The sequence below is a fragment of the Epinephelus moara genome, chromosome 2 (genome assembly GCF_006386435.1).
Source record: "Epinephelus moara isolate mb chromosome 2, YSFRI_EMoa_1.0, whole genome shotgun sequence".
Taxonomy (NCBI): Eukaryota; Metazoa; Chordata; class Actinopteri; order Perciformes; family Serranidae; genus Epinephelus; species Epinephelus moara.
Genome location: NC_065507.1, coordinates 37,983,963 through 38,003,858, shown reverse-complemented (window position 1 = coordinate 38,003,858; position 19,896 = coordinate 37,983,963). Strand labels below are relative to the sequence as shown.

Genomic DNA, 19,896 nt, shown 5'->3' with positions numbered 1-19,896 from the left:
GCAGTGAGTAACAACAACCCCGCCCACATTTAAGAGTACTGTTTGCGGTGGAAATGCTTAACAGACCTAGGGTCTAAGTGCCATGACTGAAAGGTTACTAATGGTTCCAAAGGTACTATACTGAAAGTGTTTGGTGGAAACAGGGCATAATTCAGTATCTGACCAAATGTCTCCCCTTCTGTTCCTGGGTTATGGAACTGAAAAATGGCTAGTTTTTTATTTTATCCTATTAGACATTTGTGGGAAAGGTTGTCATAAGTAGCATATGGATTGTTGAGTTATGGCCAAAGAAATGTTTTGTAAGATTACAGTGACCTTTGACCACCAAAATCTGGTTGACTCAGCTTGTCCAAATGGAGGTTTGTGTGGCATTTGAGGAAATTCCCCTAAGGCCCTCTTCAGATATTGTGTGCATGAGGATAAGATAGACACATGGTCAAAGTGATCTTGACCTTTGACCACCAAAATCTAACCAGTTTATTGTTGAGTCCAAGTGGATGTTTGTGCCAAATTTGAAGAATTTCCTCAAGGTGTTTCTGAGAAATCATATTGACAAGAATGGGATGGACAACCCCAAAACATAATGCCTCCTGCTGTGGCAATCGTCCGCACAGAGTGATAAAAAAAGAGTAGCTTTAAACTGGTCTGTTCATGTCTTTAAGAAGAACAATTATGAACAAAAAGCAACATGTACAGTCACAGAAGTTCTTCTTCGTAGCTTAGAGGAAAGAGAGCAGCCCGCAAATGAACAACCTCTTGTTTATTAATACATTACATTCAAGGCAAATGATACATCCTTACCAATACATATTCAGCAATGCAATCATTGGCTCTCTAAATAAATAGAAATTTGAAATCTTAAAGTCAGTGCACAACATTGAGAAAGAACACTTAACAGTCAACGTGTAACATAGTCTGCACACATTCTGCATTTCTGCACAGTATACACCTCCAACTAGTGCTGCTAAAACCAACATAAAAAATAGATCTCAAAATAAGTAATATATGTTCTGACTGTCTTCATAGAAATATTGGGCTTTTGGTTTGTATTTACAGCAATATAGACTTTGATGGATTTTCTCAAACAACAAATTGCACAGTAGTTAAAGATTCCAAGATCACCATTTTCAAAAATATTTTACACACATAGTAAACAGTCAGTCTTCAAAATGCAGTATGAAATTGCACATTGTCATCATGCCACAGAGGGGGCTGTTTCAAGGCTTTGGTACACAATGTCCTGATTGGAAGAATAAGCTCTGCTACAGGCCCGGTTTCCCCCAGCAACCCTCCTCCGTCGCCGTGGCGGCAAGGTGGTGGAGGGGGAGAGGCCGTAGCGAGGTACATCCACACCACGCCCGCTCCTGGGATCAAACTAGCAAATCAGAGAGCCGGATGACTACAGTACACTTCAGGATTGGGGAAGACTCTTGGCACTTGAATCACAGGTGCAGGTCCATGCTGGATGACCAATCATATGCAGCCGTGCTGGACATTTTAAGGAGACAAGGAGATTGGAGATAAAGGGTCACACTGACGAGGGGGATTGGAAACAGTATCAAAAAATTTCCCAGATTCCCTTCAGATACAAACACGAATGTACTCTGTGCTGTTACTGTGAAGCCAAAGGCATCTTAATACTGATTCACTGAACACTAGAGAAGCAGCTTCCTCTCAGACCACAGATGCAATTTAGACCAACCCCGTCCAAGCATGTTCTATCTTCAGAGGCTGGACTTTAGGCAGAAGAATCAGGTTCCACATGGACAATTGCAACCACTTTTCCTGAACTGCTAAACGCAATAAGAAGTCTTCATGTGTCCTTCAGAACAGTGGGCATGTTTGACTCTTGTTCCAAGGCGAAACATGGATTTATGTAAAGGACAAAGCTGGTAATATTTATATTTTCATATGGTCAACAAATCCCTTGAAAACACCCAAACCAACGATGAATTTATCCTAATAAGTATTGTGTGTGTAGTCATGTATATGTTATTCCTGTGTGCCATAGAGCTCCACTGCTGTCCAAAAACTCACCAATGAAACACACTCATCAAATTTGTGATCCACACTGCTGCAGTGAGTGGCATGTTCCTTCATTATCACACCACCCCACGTACATAGTCCTGCTTAGGGTTATTACTGGAACAAAGTCTGCTCTCCTTTTCCTGGGGAATATACCTGCAGGAACCCAGGATGTTAGATGAGACCAATATGAGTTTAATCACTGAGATTAATCAGGATTGCTCCGAGACAACTTGAGTTATGGCCTATTTCCCTCTAAGACTTTTTGATTGATGGCGGCCATGTTTTTTGACCAACCTTGCTCATTTACATAAGTAGGATTGTGTAACTCAGTCAGTGGTGTTGGTAGTCAAAATCCAAAAAAGTCTATTAATATTACTGTTTTTTCACATTATGCAAACTAGCAAAAAACTCCATCATGGTGGACCTTTGTGGAACAAGGGGCTTTTTGTAGAGCACATTAAGCCAGATAAGTGTGCCAAATTTCAAGTCATTCCAACCTACAGTGTGAGGGGTGTGGCATTTCCAAAATTGCATTTTTTGGGCATTAATTACAGCGCCACCGTGTGGCTGATTTGAATCATTCATGCCTTCATACAGCTCTTGTGGATACAGTATGGTTAAGCATAGAATTGGCATTTTTACAATAATTTAACTGGATCAGATTTTCACCTGTAATGGTTTCTTACAATAACCTTTCATGCTAAAGCTGTATTTGAACTAAATGTCTGAGAATAATCCCATTCCTCAAATCACTGCAACAACATACTGACATGGCTGCATGCCTCCCCTGCCACTGAAGCTGTAATAATCTCTGGTCAAAGACAGAGTCAAACCACTCTGTCTGACTGGTATTTCCTACCTTTAAGATGTACTTTTAAGGAACTGTTCCAGTGTCACCACATTATTTACCAAATATAGAAGAATAATAACAGAAAATAATACTTAATGCTGTTTTAATATATAAGAAATCCAGACAGAAAGGTGGCATATTCCCAGAGAAGAATCAAATGAAAACCTACCGCAGTAATTTTGAGTACAGTATCAAATGCATAACAAACCACCACTTAAAATAGTCCCCAACAAATTCACTATTTACTGTAGGTGTGTGCTATTTACTATTTACATAAGGCTGAGTGCTACACAGAGTTAAAATGGTTTGGGGTTTTTTCATGGAATTTTTTGACAATAACAAAAAATGTAAAATAATGCCAGCATTATTCTAAAATGAATATCCACCCTCAGGCACAGGAAAATTTAATAAATCTGTTACTTTTACTCCATTCCTGAAGGTGTTTCTTAATCATGCTTCATTTTTTTCATTTCCTTACACCTTCTGTCTCTCAACCAGTTGTGTCTACTTTTTCATATCAGCCACAGTACTCTAGTTTTTGGTTTACTGAACAGTGTGTCAGTGTTTCTCTCAGCTCACTGTCATTTGAAAATTCAGCTAACCTTGCAGAAGCTGACTGGAACAGGGCCATAGCCGGGCTTTTAGAAATACTGAGGTCAGACGTCCAAATTCCCCTCCAGTGCAACTCAACCCATCTAAGAAATCTCTGACTAGCCACAAAAAACAAACCAAATCCTAAAATATAAAACTTTCTGGAGTTAAATTAAGTCTTAAAGTTGTAAATTAGTATTTCCCAAGGTAAAAGTCCGCAAGGTGTTAGCTAATACTAAATCTCTTTTGAGATTTCAAAATGTTGATTAAATGTTTCGCTTAAAAACTGTAACATTTTGAGATATTTATTATCAACCTCAAAAACCAGCCGTGTTATATGTGTATGATCATAGAATGTTAATTCCTCCTTTGGTCATTTAACGCCCCAAATTCCCAGAAATGTCACCAACGCCATGTCCTCAGAATCCCCAATGGGTGCTACGACCCTGAACAAAACCACAGTACTACAAAAGAGAAATGCAGAAGTTTTATACCACAGCATGGAGGAAGGCCTGTGTGCTTATGTCTTTACTGTTGTGCTCTGCTGCTATGTTTCTTCCATCTTGGAACAAGGATTAAACATGCATTAACTGCTGACGAACATGCTCAGGAAAGTTAGTTGCAATTCATCCTGAGTTCTTCAACATTTTGGCCTCTTGTGGCGCCTCCAGCCCCCACCAACTCTGATGAGGCCTTCACAGGCACCATGAAGGAAACCCTCACAGAAAGTGCATCTCAGTACCTTGGGCTGTTACTGATAAAGGCAACATTTGTGTGATAATGAACTCTTGGACAAAAAGAAAAAAGGTCAGGGGAGGGTGGGAGGTGGGGGTAAAAACACACATGCTTATTGTAGAAAACACTCATGAAAAGGTAGTTGGCACAGTCCATTTGGTCACTAATGAAAACTTCTTCGTGGCTAAGTCTTCTGCTCCTCTGACAATGTTGTATGCAAATCCTGCTCTCTTGTGGCCTCCACTGGCATTACATGGAGGAACACATCTGAGAACGCTTAAGCCTTCCTGACAAGCATCCAAAATGTTCTGGTTCAGAGTCAGGAAAAGGGTGACACTTAAGAAAACTGGAGTATTGATAGAGCTGATGTTCTTTTGGAGTGTGTGTGTGTGTGTGTGTGTGTGTGTGTGTGTGTGTGTGTGTGTGTGTGTGTGTGTGTGTGTGTGTCTGTATGTTTTCATGCACCCACACAAGCTCTGTAGGACTGGGGAGACTCAAGAATGTGTTCACAGTGCGATCAAACTCACAAGCATGCAGACAAATCCACATGTCTGAACGGACACCATGGGCATTCCATGTTAAGGAAAATGTAAACAGATCGAGGCCAAGCTCCAGAGCCAGGCCAGTCCGGCAGCGCTCCTGCGCCACTACCAGGGCCTTTATCTGGGCAGGGAGGAGACCTGGACTCCCTGGACCTGCTCTGGATAGATGAAGGCCTGGAAACACTCTGTCTCTCTAAGGGATGAGAGGAAGAGCTGAGTGTCCTGTAGGGTCGGACACTCTTCCTCTGCATCCTCCCATTCCTCCTCCTCCTCTTCCTCTATAGTCACTTGTTGTCCATCAGAGACTGGACTTTGTGCACCAGCTCACGTGCAATTTTCAGGATATGTTGGACATCGTGACGCTCAGCCATCTCTGTGGATCAAACACACTGTTGGAGAGGCAGCTACAGAAATATGCACACCATACAGTTTAGAGATCACCTGCATGAACAACCACTTCTTATAAGGCCATGGGCTCCTTATCCCACTTTTGACTGTCGTCGTTTTTAACAGGTAGAAACTATTTTCCCTTTAGATGAGCTAGTTTGTTCCAAGCATACAGGTGCCTTCAGATAATGGATATGCAGCGCAGTTGTGGGTATGGAGTCTATACTCTATAGCCCTCATTCCTTAAGTTCTTCTGCCTCTTTTTCAAGTCAGTGTACTTTTTGCTGCTTATTTTTCATTAGGGAACACTTGTGTATATATGAGTTTGCATTTATACCACAACCACATTTCAACCGTTTATCCATTACTTTTAGCTATTTCAACTATTTATCTATTTGAATAATGTATTTCTTACTTCTACTTCTATTTCCATCATTTATCCATTACTTAACCATTTATTCATTCATTTTGGTTAACAATTTTCAACCATTTATGTTAAATTTCATTTATTTATTACTTTTCTTTATCATTTATCCATTACCTTTCATTAATAACTATTTCAACCATTTATGCATTACATTTAGTAAAGTATTTTAAATATTTAGCTTACTTTCCTTTTCATTTTTTCATTTTTTTTCAGTGAACTATTTAAATAATTTATGCATGTTACTTTTAGCTAACTATTTATAAAAACAATAATAATAAAGAAAAATAAATTGAAATTAAATCAGTATATTAACAATCAGTTTTAGTGAGGAAGCACAAAGTCATCCTTTCTAGTGTTGGAAGTATATGAAGACATATATAGATATGATTTGAGATTTGTTAAAAAAAATTGCTGAACTGTTTATATAGCATTAATGACATTGTTACCTACCCATTAAATATCTCTAGGTGTAAAAGGTGCAGGGTATTAGTATGTTTTATTACTATTATTATTATTATTATTATCATTATTATTATTATCATTATTATTTACAGGATTGTTTTTTATTGACATGATTTTACACTGCATTGACAAGATTAGAAAAAACAGATAATTTTATGTATATATCTAAAACTTATTTTTTTAATTGAATCTCTAATATCTCAGCATACTGTGATAGAAGATTTTATCCATATTGCCCATCCTGGATCCTTTTCTGAAAATACAGTATACACAAACTTTGCTACACTACACAAACACTGTTTTGTGACATCATCACACACATTTTAGTACTGGTCACAACAATCTGTAAATGTCTTTTGTGAACAGATGGCAGCCATGACAGGATAGTAAGGAGTAAGAAATACAAAAAAATTAAATATAGTACACAGTACTGAATGTTTATGATTCTTACCATTGAAGAACTTAATAATGTCAGTGAAGTCCATGTTGTTGTCCATGATGATCTCACGGTAAACTGTGACCAGGGCCAAGGCCAGGAAGAGGACGAAGTGCTGCGAGGAAATCCTGGGAGCGACCCAGATCACCTCCCACACCGCAAACACATCCTCATACAGGAGCTCTGCACACAGAGATTATTCAGTCATCAGAAAAAGTACAAGTGGTGCAGCTAAGACAAAGAGAAATACCATTAGAGAGGTGGAGGCATGTCACAAAAGTGTTGCACCTAACACCATGAGCACTTCATAAGGCATGTACTGTACTGCTATGCTTTAAAGGGATAGTGCACCCAAAAATGAAAATTCAGCCATTATCTACTCACCCATATGCCGACGGAGGCCCTGGTGAAGTTTAGAGTCCTCACATCCCTCGCCGGAGATCGGCGGGGGGAACGGGCAACACACCTAATGGCAGACGGCGCCCCAGACTAACGTCCAAGAACACAAAATTGAATCCACAAAGTATCTCCATACTGCTCATCCATAGTGATCCAAGTGTGCTGCAGCCGCGACATAAAAAGTTGTTTCGAAAAATGTCATTTGAACTCTGTTTTTAGCCTCCACGCTCACGTGTGCACGCGCTCAGGGTGATCGGTGATGCACGGTCTCTGAAGAGCAGCAGTCTCGTCAGTACTGATGTCCAGATTCTCAAGTGCAGGCATCGCCAATTCCCAGTCTGAGCAGCAAAGACTTTCCTCATCCGTTGGCATTGCTTTGCATTTGAAACAACTACACCACCAGGTTTCCAGTGCTCGACTCGGTATTCTGCGGCTGGCTGAGGGTTAGGCTCATGAGCTGCGGCGGCTGCTTCGTCCAGTAGCCTGAGTTCCGTGCGTATACTCGGGCTCAGACAAATACGGCTCAACAAAGAAATGCTGTTCCTCCTCAATTTCAAAGTCTTCAGACATGTTGGGCTGTCCTTTGCTAAAAGACCGTAGTGCAAATTATCTTTTAGCTACTGTGGTTACTGTTGTCTCTCCCTGCGGTGCACGTGTCACGTGATGTAAACACGGGTAAGCAAAGCTCATGCTTTCACTGGTCTTGCGCAGGCGCGCACACGTGAGCGAGGAGCACAGAGAAGCAGTTAGAGCTACAGGCTACAGTGAGGCTAAAAACAGAGTTCATATGACGTTTTTCGAAACAACTTTTTATGTCGCGGCTGCAGCACACTTGGATCACTATGGATGAGCAGTATGGAGATATTTTGTGGTTTCAATTTTGTGTTCTTGGACGTTAGTCTGGGGCGCCATCAGCCATCAGGTGTGCTATCCGCTCCCTCCGCCGATCTCCGCAAGGGATGTGAGCACTCTAAAACTTCACCAGGGCCTCCATTGGCATATGGGTGAGTAGATAATGGCTGAATTTTCATTTTTGGGTGCACTATCCCTTTAAGGCATTAGGACATCATGTTACCATGGTTTCACCTTTGTTGACTTGTAGACCTCACGAGGATGTACATATGTTTCTATTTAATCGCTTCTTGAAATGGTAGAACGACTTCATTTATTATTTCACTTATTTTTCCACCTTTACACTGCAGTACAACTAGTGAGTACAACTGTTTGAGTGTTGAGGATGTATTTCATTCACCTCTCTTGAAGTCGAGCAGGAACCAGCGGTAACAGAAGTAGAAGTGAGTGTAATCTCCATTCTGCTGCATCAGTTCAAACAGCTCCGAGTCCAGGATCTGACATCACAGTGAGAGCAGAGAGGACATCAATGGGTTTTCATCGAGGTGACACACACTGTCTCTATCTCTCTCTCTCTCTCTCTCTCTCTCTCTCTCTCTCTCTCTCACACACACACACACACACACACACACACACACACACAACCACAGTAAGAGTTATCCGTCACCTGGATCAGTGACCTCATGTTGGCAAAGTGTGTGTCCATGGCTCCGCCATTAGGAAAGTTCTGACTCATCCTTTTCATTAGCTGAGTGAAACAGCTGTACGCCAGGCACTCTGACACACACACACACACACACACACACACACACACAGAGGAAGAACATAGGTCATGTAGTCAGGACAGCATTTACACTCTACGAAAAATAATATTTCACAATTGCATTTCAAGCACTGATGAAATTGTAAATGTTTTTTTATTTTGTGACAGTCTCTGTATATGCAGGGTCTAAGGTGACAAAACAGATAGTATAATGTCATAGTAAAGAAAAAGAAATCTACCTCACCTGACAGTTCACTGATAATGTTTGCTGTTGTATAACTGAACTTCATGTTTATGCATAGAACCCTACAATTTTCAGCGCCATAAAAAAATATAAATCACTTTAAATTTCTCCCTCAGCTTAATACTTTCTCTTTCACTCGGTGTGTCCATCCTAAATACCATGTAGCCAGGGTAACAGCTGCAAGCATTATCTTTTTCTAAACAGGACTGGCCAAAATGTTGTGTGGAGCTGCACATTATTAATCATAATGCAGGTAGATGTGTGACTGTGATGAGCAACATAATGTGGTAAGGATTGTTCTTTCTGATTCCACCCCGTGCCAAAGTGCACCACAGGTGCACCAAGGGAGCCCGGCCACAAAATTACCAAAATTGCTTTTGGCAGGCTCCTGACACACTTTACGGGGCGCAGCTAACTGCAGTGCTTGATTAATGATAATGAGAAACTGTGTAGCTGTGTAGGATAATTCATCAAAATGACACATTTGGTGTGCCCAAAAGCACAGGGGTGGTGGTGGTGGTGAATGGGGGGCACTTTCCGTTTTGGCTTCCACCCAGCAGATGGAACACATACCTGCTGCCTTCAGATGACTGTACAGAGAGTCACCAGTGTGAAGGAAAGGCCTTCAGTGTAGCACTAAGGTCCACCAGAGAATACAAGTGTTGATATTTACATGTTAATAAGAACCCTTCCCAGCATCTGCAAGCTGTTTTAGTGAGAACTACCAAAAATACTTTAGGAAAAGTTGGTGTCATTTTGAAAAGAACTTGCACTGTTTTTCTGTTTAGGCTATTTTAAAAAAGGTATCTGTGAATAGAAAATTGTTCCAAAGCAATCAAGAGAAACTGTAAATGAGGCATTATTAGCTTCAATTCTGTAACAGCTACTGGGGCTATTTTTCATCTGCACTGTGCACAATAATTACACTTTGGAGATATAAATCATATGATGATTCTTTTCTCTCACCATCATCCAGGATGACCATGAGCGGAGCGAGCAGGTCACACATGCCCTGAACATAGCCCATCTCTAAATGCTCCCACACATAGCTGCAGACAAGAGGGAGACACCAAGGACAAACAAATCACAGTCAACTCAGTAGATGTCACATGCATGTGTGTTTGTCTTCCAGCAGTTGAATGGAACTCAGTATATTTACTTCAGTACTGTATTAAAGTGCAAATTTCAAAATACTTTTATGTGATGGTGTCTATTTTCTTCTACTTAATACTTGTACTCCGCTGCATTTCAAAGACAAATGTTGCACGTTATACTACACCATACTTTCCTCACAGCTGTAGTTATTAGTTACTCTGGTGATTTTTTCACATATAAAACACTGGGTGCACTAATAAAATACTAAACACTCTAATAATTATTAGAGATTAAACTATTACCTCTTGCTAAAGTAGATGAACTTAACCCCACCTTGACCAGCTACTTACATATAAATGCATCAGAATTAAAGTGATAGTTCAGGTTTTTGGACATGAAGTGGTGTGAAACGCTGACCATCTGTAGCTCTGATGTGACGGTGTCACTACTCTCAACGAGCCTCCTGCTCTGAGAAATGGCCCGTAGCTTACCGGAGAAAAAGTAGTTCTGAAGATGTACGGGGGACACGTAACCAAAAGGTTTTAAGCTACAAAAAAGTATGCATGTGTTTTGTTAGACTATTTCAATAATTTTAAAACATCCCCGCATTACGTCAGACCTTGCTATCAATTGGGACTATTTTCTGGCCAGTATCACTCCGCCGTGCAGGCCCGCAAGACAGCACGGCAACAGAAATCAATAAGACAGTTCATCACCACGCCGTGCAGGTGCGCAGGATAGCAACGGCTAACGAAAACTTCATCGGCTGTTTCCAACAGAGAACCAGTAGGCTATTATTAGTGAGGAAAAAGATGTACTAGCCCTATATATACCTACTACTACAGCGCAAACACCGGCTCAGGCTCACGACACACCCTCGTCAGCTGCTGTAGGTAAACAGAGGAATACCAAAATGGTGCGAACTTGTGATTTCCCCAGCTGTGGGAATAAAAACATCGCCGGCTCCCAATTCCATCGGTTTCCTGTTACAGATGTAACCCGTAGGCAACTTTGGCTAACCCACCACCAGAACAAAGCAGAGACTGGTCGTAATCACATATGAATTCACATTTCTATGTGATTGATTACTCATGTCACGGATTTAGCAGTTAGCCTAATATAATAAACTAAATGCCGACGGTAAAACGAGGCCGCGTATAATGTACTCTCCACAACACAACAGGCTATTAGTTCAATCAAACATTTTGTATTACAGACAATCAGCTACAGACATCGTTATATAGACTGGTATTAGGTAATATATCTCTCTTTGGGCACAGCAGTGCGGAAATTGCGTTTTCTCTGTCCGTCGGGATCTGTGGGCATCTGAAGTGAGCCTGACATACGCGCAGTTGCTTCACCCTCGCCGGCTTGGTAGCGAGGTTCATCCCAGTTCATCCCAATTGACACAAGCCAAAGTTGCCTACGGGTTACATCTGTAACAGGAAACCGATGGAAAAATCTAAAAAAGGACACAGTAAACTCACTATCAAGATATATGGTCAGACGCACCCTATTATTTTCTTCAACAATTCTACATTGTGAACAACAAAGCTATGTTGAAATCACAGAAACAGTGGCATCACAGAGCTTGATTTTATAGTATTTCTCATGTGACAGAAACCACTGAGAGTGAAACTCTGTTTTGGATGTTATTATTATACTTATTATTATATGATAATACAGTGATGTGTGGGTGGTTTAGTTCGGGTGCTCTGCTGCACAGATCTGACACCTGCATGCCCGCCCACCTCTCTCTCATCCCCAGGTTCTCTGAAGCTCTGTGCCAAGGTGGCGGTGTCACTGGCATAGCACAGGGGTCCCCAGGAGATGATAACCTTATTTTTAGGTTCATGTAACCTCAGATGTACCCAAATTCACAAATATGTAGAATGTTACTACAGACATTCTTGTAATCTTACATCGCAACATGTGCTGTGACGGCAGATGCTATATTAACTCATGATGATGATGATAATGATGGTGCTTTATTGTTCAGGGGGCACATTGTGATTTTTTTCCCCCGGATAATCCGTCACTGTGATAATGTGATTTTGACACTGATCAATACTGTGTTTATGGTGCTTTACTGTGCAGGGGATGTGATGCTCTTTATCTTCAGGCTCATTGAGTGAAAGGAAAACATAATTCTAAGAAAGAAAAAGATTAAGCATATTTTTCAAAATGTTCAGCTATTACATTTACACAGTATCTTATTTAAATCTGTATGGATAATCACAATCTCACATTTGATTCACTTGATTGTGGGTAGATGATTTTGGGGCTCTTCATAATCAACTCAGCATAAGATGTGACATTGATACTGCGTAATGTTTTGTAGACAGACTGTATATAAAGATACATATTCAGTCTGTGGTTTTGTAAAAGACAGTGTTTTCAGATTTGGATGTTATTTCTTGAATTCTAAGATCCATTTTCAGAACAATATAACATTAAACACAAGATTTAGACTACACACGGGTCCCGGGGACTCACTACACTGAAAATCTCTCAACATCACTGCTTCTTGTACATACCTGCACATGATGTTGCGTAGTTTTTCCAGGTTGGCTGTGGTGAAGTAATAATAGTTGCGGTCGCAGCGCTGCACATCTTTGTCTATCCTGTGTAGATTGAGAGCGACTGTGTCCAACAGCTCAATCTGCACAAAGGAAACACTGTGTCAACACCGGGGGGATTTTGGTCTTTCTTTGGCATTTGTACGTGTTTTACTATGAGTGATCTCAGTCTTTTAAAGTGGAGATGAAGCATTGAACAATGTACTTGTGGTTCATTTGATTTTTACCTTAAAGGCAAGATATGACATTGCAATCAAAATTCTTAATCACCTAGATTTGCTAGAAAAACAGATAGTATTTTACTATTTCACAAGCAGGACAAAGTCATCTTTTAACAAGCTAGTTGGTGATGTCATGAGAATGGTTTGTCTCTGTTATTTGCCAGTAGGACTTGTTAAAATAGGCTTGATAAACTTGGTACTGTGGAACATGTTCTGTCCTTTAATGACTGCTCTGTTCTCAGGCAATATGGTTTTTACCGCCAGTGTATGAGATATTTTCAAGCGGCAACTTCCAGGGCTGAAATATGAAGCCACAGCATAAGTGCCAAAAAAAGTGCAGTTCTTAGAATGGCCACTTGAGGCTGACTCCAGAAGCCAGTCCATCCCAATAGAACCTCATGTTAAAATGTCCAACTTAGCAACAGAAATAAAAATGTTAACAGCCTAGTACAAAAAACAGTTTTGGTCTCGACAGCTATTTTCAACATTCATGACAACTGTACGGAGGGTGAAATTTTATAAGACTTAAAGTTGTGCATAATCAAGCCCAGGCCTTTTTGAGTGTCAGGCTGTCTGCTGATAGTGTCCTCAGCTTCTCAGACATAAAATCTTCGTTTCCAAATTTTACTGAAGAGCCAAATCTTAGTGGTGTCTCGATGTTGAGGACAATATGTACACAAAAAAGAGGATGGATGCTAAACCAAACTGGCACCACCAGCTATCGACCACAAAGGGAATCAGGACAAATTCAGGTGGTGCTCTACCCCGACAGAGTCATAATGTTTGTTTATTTTAAGGGTGCTTCATGATGCAGAACATGCCTACATTTGACTCAGCTTCTCAGTGGGAATGATGTTAATTATGATATAGGGCAGCTTGTGGACATGACCACAGGGTTAGGCTAACGTTAGCTATGTTAGCTGTGACAACTTACGTTGTTGTGGTCCGACAGCTTGATGGAGACAGTGGTAGAGCAGGTATTTTGTGTGGAGAAGGGTTTTTTTGGTTTGTTAGCTGCTGCAACCCTCTGTGGAACGTAGCCATGAACCACCCAATGCACTAACTTTCAAGTTCAGGCATCCCTTCAGATTCACCGCTGTCATCCGACTCCATAGGAACATGTCTATATTTGGTCTTATTGGTTCAAAAAATACTGGCAGTTGTTTTTTAACAGTAGTCCTTTCTATCTCATCAAAACTCTACTGTATCAGCACTAACTAATCTTAAGTACAGTGCTGTACTTAGTACTCCCAGAAAACAACCATTCCTCTGATATCACTAACTAGCTTGTTGGAAGATGGTAGCGCCCTGATGTCAAAGCATCAAATACAATCTATCAAGTGGATATCAAATTTCATTTTAGTGCCATATCTTGCCTAAAGCCCGGAATACACCATACTAATAATTTGGGTTGTCCCAGAGGAAAGATGATTAACGTGGAAGAAACGTGGCTATATCTTTGGTCATGGCTCTAAAAAGGTGGCCCTATGTCACACAGGGCTTCAAGGATGGCAATTGTCAAGGTCTTGTGATCAAACACAGCCTGGGCTAAGATTCTGACAGTATCAGAAATTTGGGATGACCATCTCAGAGTGTGACTGCTGTTACGACCTATGTCTGGTAACCAACCAATAGAAATGCAGCTTGAAATGATGCACTGGGACTAGACCCAAACAAACAGACAGATAGCAGCTTGCCATGGAGGCAAAACACACTAAAAGAAATGTGTGGGATTAGAGCAAAGAGGAAAACTTTGTGGAGCTGTGGCAGCAGAAGCCTTGTCTGTATGATGTGTCCTCCAACTCTTACCATGATCACCCAAAAGATGGACAAAGCATGGAAAGAAATAGCGGCAGAGTTGCAGCTAAAAGGTCAACAACGTATCAGCTAGCAAACACACACACAGTGTCTCATCTCCACTTTAAGCTTCTAAATCATTGTTGCAGACTTGCTTAATCAGAGCCAACAAGCAGACTCATCCATATACTGTACACACTGTATATGAGGAGAGCGAAGGTGATATCGCCTCTGCAGCTGCTCCATTGGTCACCAGTTTGTCCAGCTGACTGCACAGCCTGTCCTCAGTGAGAGAGTCCTGACGCCCCCCCAGCACACCCGTAGTCCCGCCCTCCTCCCCGCCCCCTCCTTCCTCCTCCGTGCTCTGACCATCGTCTATGCTGGACAGGATCTGAGAATGAGCAGAGGTCACTGAATAATTTCTGGAGGAGGGGAGACCCGAGTCGGGGGAGTCAAACTCCACCAGGGGTCGCTCCTCTGGGGGGAGGGCCGCAGGGGGAACCAGGGTGGTCATAGTGGGGGTACTGTCCTCTCCACTGGGGGTCTCCTGGCTCCCGCCATCCGGCTCATCCACCGACATAAACACCTGAAGAAGAATAAAATGTAGAAATGATAGAGGACAGTGTGGGATCATGTGTTTATATACTGCTCCAGTCTGTGGTTGTCAAGACGATATGTTTTATCTTTTTATATAATACAATTAATATCATGTATACCTGAATAACGATACAGGACACTATACTGCAGCAAATCCTCTCTATATTATTATGTCAAAGTCTAAAAAGGAGTAGGATGTTTGTTGGATGGCTGTCATATTATGTTGGGCTTCTTCACCTCATTGCTCAGTGTGGAGTCTCTGTGAACGAGTCTCAGGACGTGACTGTCAATGCTGCTGCCCGAGGAGAGCTTGGCAAAGATGGCTGACTGCATCTCCTTCTCCCTCTGCTTTACAATCACTTCACAGGCCTTCCACTCCCGCATCACCTGCTGGTAGCGCTCGCTGATCTTTGCATCAATCTTCACAGGAAAAACAAGGCAAATACACATTGCTCTTTAAATGAAGAGACAAATTATTATAATTCTGTGTGTGTGTGTGTGTGTGTGTGTGTGTGTTTCCTGTACCTGGCCCATGTCCTTTTTGCCCATACCAAACTTGTAGTGTCCCAGCAGGAAAGGCCAGACCTCCTTTCTAATATCATGCTGCACTCCACCATAATAAACCAGCCTCAGCAGCTCCAGCTCCTTATAGTTCTACACACACACACACACACACACACAACCACACACACGCACACACGCACCCACACCACACATACATACACATAGAGAGAGAGAAAAAGGATGATGGGATTTCAAACCGAAAGAAGGAAGACGACAGGACGCAGGATCCTGGTGTGAGTAGTGAGACGAAATAAAGGAACAGGAAGTGCATTAATAATGGAAGGAGAGTAAAAGAGACTACGACCCATACAGAGGAAGACAGACGAGCGCAGAAGATAAAGGACTCAGATATGAATAGAGTGTAAATTAGTAGTGATTACTTTGTTGGAGGTGATTAATGAATACAGTAGCTACTTTAATAGCTACCACGGTGTCATACCGCACTCTGTAATGAGACTTCATTTCACTGAAACTCATTAAATTTCCATTAGAGTGAGGGAGAGTGGAGAAGGGTGGAGACTGCAGGGACAGTGCATGATCCCTGACTTATTACACACCTACAGTAAAGAATGACACAGTATATATGAGAGGAGGACAGAATAACATTTAACTACAAGGCAACTGAAGCTCAATTCTAAAGTTGAAAAAACGTGACATTAACTTTAAACACAATTTGTGAATTAGTGAAGAATTCATATATATAGAACCAATCAATCAATCAATCAATTTTATTTATAAAGCCCAATATCACAAATCACAATTTGCCTCACAGGGCTTTACAGCATACGACATCCCTCTGTCCTTATGACCCTCGCAGCGGATAAGGAAAAACTCCCCAAAAAAACCCCTTTAACGGGGAAAAAGTGAGCTTTCACAGCATTGTGAGGCCTCCCAGTGCTCGAAGAGGAAAGTATGGGTGGTTGGGTATTTGCATTACATTTGATTTCTATTACACTGCATTTCAAAGAGGAATAATGTATATTTTATATTATATTTATTTTCTATCTAACATTTAAATATGAGGAATGACTACACATTTAATATAGCCCAAGCATATGTACAGCATAGTCATTGTCATCAGCCACACTGATACAATAAAAACTAGATTTACCACTTTGCGGTTGTATGCCTCCGTGAACCAGTCAAGTTGCAGTTGCAGTTAACATCAATGTCTGTGAGAACAGATGATTCACACACACTGAAGCTGACCTTTGACCTTTTGAATATGAATCATCATTCACTTTGGCATTTTATCCTGTTTGACATTTGGGTACAATTTTCCGTAATTAGCACATGCACAGTAATTAGCACTGTGAGGTCACAGTGACCTTGACCTTTGACCACTGAATTACTTCATTTTTGAGTCCAAGTGGATGTTTGTGCCAAATTTTAAGGAAATTCCCTAAAGGCCTTCTTGAGATATTGTGTTAACAAAATGAGATGGAGGCAAGGTCATAGTGACCTTTGACCACCAAATTCTAATCAGTTCATCCTTGCCTCAAACTCGACGTTTGTGCCAAATTTTAAAAACATTTTCTCAAGACATTCTTGAGATATTGTGTTCCTAGGAATGAGATGGATGCAATGTCACAGTGACCTTGACCTTTGACCACCAAAATCATATGTACAAAGGTTCTTCATTGACTCAAAGTGGACGTTTGTGCCAAATTTAAAAAAGACCATGTATTGCTGGAGGTACAGATTTATAAAATAAAGCTGCAAGCAGCAATGACTAAGATCCATTGCTTTAAAGAATCTAATCTTTGTCTTAGACACACCACTTGTGTGAAAGTGAAAGTGACTTACTGACTGTGCCACTGGGAGACATAGTTTTTTAACACACCTTCCAACAAGTTGAGGCAATGACATCATGAACAAAACAGTTTTTTTTGTTTGTTTATTTGTTAGTTTTTTGTCAATTTATGCCTCAAACACTTACAGCAGTAAAAAGCTGGTGATTAAATTCTGAATAATGGTTTTGGGTGTATTGTCAAATAGCTTTATGAAGTTTGATCAAACATTTGGCTAAATAGAAAACGTGTATAGTACTAATTACAGGAAGACACTGAATATCACTGTGGGCTCACCATTTAGCAGATCTTAACACTATTTGAAAAGCTTGATATCAAGTATCCAAAGAAAGTTTGTGTCAATTTTGGTCGCATTTGAATAAAGACTTGTGGAGATGTAGATTTTGATTAATTCTGCATAATTTTAAAACTATAAAGTGACTGACTCCTTAATCAGCCATAGCCTGCAGTGAGGCAAAGTTTTTGGCACAATTCAGCAGATGCGCTGAAAAAAAATTTAAAAAAATAATAAGAGCTATAGGACGTACCGGTGATTTATTTTGATGTTTCGAAGTATGGAATGTGAAATTTAGATGATGATAATAAGCCATGCCCAATTCAAGCAGTTACCAAATTCTATGCATGGACTGCATCATAACCCTAGATTCCATCCATCCGTCCATTTTCTTCGGCTTATCCGGGGCCGGGTCGTGTAGGCAGCAGGCCAAACAAAGCACCCCAGACATCCCTCTCCCCGGCAATGCTTTCCAGTTCCTCCTGGGGGACCCCAAGGTGTTCCCAGGCCAGATGAGATATGTAATCCCTCCAGCGTGTACTGGGTCTGGCCTCCTACCAGTGAGACGTGCCCGAGACACCTCAAGTGGGAGGCGCCCAGGAGGCATCCTAATCAGATGCCCAAATCACCTCGACTGACCCCTTTTGACGCAAAGGAGCAGCGGCTCTACTCCAAGCTCCCTCGGGATGTCCAAGCTCCTCACCCTATTTCTAACCCTAGATTGTGCAAATCTAATTTCATACGAATTCCTGTAGCTGATTACAAGATATAAACTTTTCACATCTGTGATGCCCTCTAGTGGCAGAAATCCCAAGACTGCTAGCAACACTCTGAATATTAATGTCTTAAAATTTCCTTGATAACTTCAGATCAGCAAATTCCGCAGATTATCCTGTCAAAGTTTCAGAGCAATTGGTTTCTGACGAGTTCTTGAAAATAAGATTTTGTGAGGGAAAACTGATTTAGAGCAATAGACCATTGATACAAATATGCAGATGAGCTGAGGATTTAAATGTTGAAAGAATTTAGATTTCAAACCAAGATGTTTTTGAGGTTATTGCACAAATTTAAACTTGATTGTTACAGTGACAACTTGAGGTCAATGAGTGTCATTTTTTGCAGCTGAGCTGTGGGTGGAATTTCCAACCCACCTCCCAATTTTAGTGACTTTTGGTCTGATGGTTTTGCTGCATAGACAAAATAAAATGGAGCGAACAAAAAGAGGGAGTTTCAGCAGCTAGCATCTGCTTTTGGTGGCATAATCTGCAGCAATGACTAACTAAAACACAACCAGTTTTGCTGTTTGTTGGTCTCGAATTGTGGTCTGCAGTGCTCTGCAGCTTTGCTCTTCATAAGTCTCTCAAGGACTATTCCTCACAGGTTGCCTCAGCTTATCACATTTATAAAATTTCACCATAAATAAGACTAACACAGTCCCCACACAGCACAAAATGACCATGATTTATCTATGGAGCTTAATCGATACCAATGACTCAATGATGGTTTGGCAATCTGCTGTGATTTCTGGCTTTTAAACTCCCCATCCTGCAGGTGAAGGGGTGGACGCATAGAGGGGCGTAAGATGGTGCAGGAAGAAGATTAAGATTCTTTTTATCTTGTAATTCCTGCTACTTGCTGGCAGAGGTCGATCATGCCGTTATATTTAATTTATCTTTCAGCCTCCCTGTTTGCTGCTGTAGAACAGTCTCTGCTCTGTACCCACCTTGCAGTCTTTCTGGTACTTGCTCCACACCTCCTTGTTGAGGCCCCCGGACGCCTCGCAGGGTCTGTCTGGAGGGACGATGTTGTGGTTGACCAGAGCTGACAGATGAGTCCGTACAGTGGAGAGGTGTCGGCAGTAGGCCAGCCCTGATGGACAGGTGAGACATGAACAGACACACACAGCTGAGACTAAGGCCTCTAGTTTCGCAGACCGGGCGAGGCGCTTCGCCAACTGGGTGTGGGCAGGCGGATTTTGCAAGCTTGGCACACTGTGCGTGCTAGTGCAGCTACTCCTCTTTCCCACCTCCGTCCCTCCTACCTGCGCAAGTCGGAAAGAGGGAGGAGAGAAGGCGTGGAGTTTTACACAGCCAATTCACATCACACCAATCAAATGAGCCCCTCTCCTCGCCCTTAAACGCGCCGAACGAAGGCGTAATGAGAGTTTACTCAATTCGCCATGGCAGAAGAGAGCAGCAGCGTCAGACGGCCAAACTCCTCCCAGGAGGAAACTGATGTTTTG

General features: G+C 41.5%; 1 protein-coding gene across 2 annotated transcripts in view; it reads right to left on the bottom strand.

Moving 5' to 3' along the window:
* Positions 1–748: 748 nt before the first annotated feature.
* The window catches only part of sgsm2 (small G protein signaling modulator 2), a 137,783-nt gene continuing 118,635 nt past the window's right edge, over positions 749–19,896 (bottom strand). For both annotated transcript variants that reach the window (XM_050073204.1, XM_050073213.1), the window contains 10 exons: positions 19,378–19,523; positions 15,531–15,659; positions 15,243–15,425; positions 14,608–14,994; positions 12,349–12,473; positions 9,683–9,765; positions 8,377–8,486; positions 8,110–8,206; positions 6,474–6,641; positions 749–5,119 (listed from right to left, as the gene is read on the bottom strand). In XM_050073204.1, the coding sequence (XP_049929161.1) occupies positions 5,031–5,119; positions 6,474–6,641; positions 8,110–8,206; positions 8,377–8,486; positions 9,683–9,765; positions 12,349–12,473; positions 14,608–14,994; positions 15,243–15,425; positions 15,531–15,659; positions 19,378–19,523 (1,517 nt within the window). In that variant the 3' untranslated portion in view covers positions 749–5,030. The remainder of the gene's footprint in view (positions 5,120–6,473; positions 6,642–8,109; positions 8,207–8,376; positions 8,487–9,682; positions 9,766–12,348; positions 12,474–14,607; positions 14,995–15,242; positions 15,426–15,530; positions 15,660–19,377; positions 19,524–19,896) is intronic.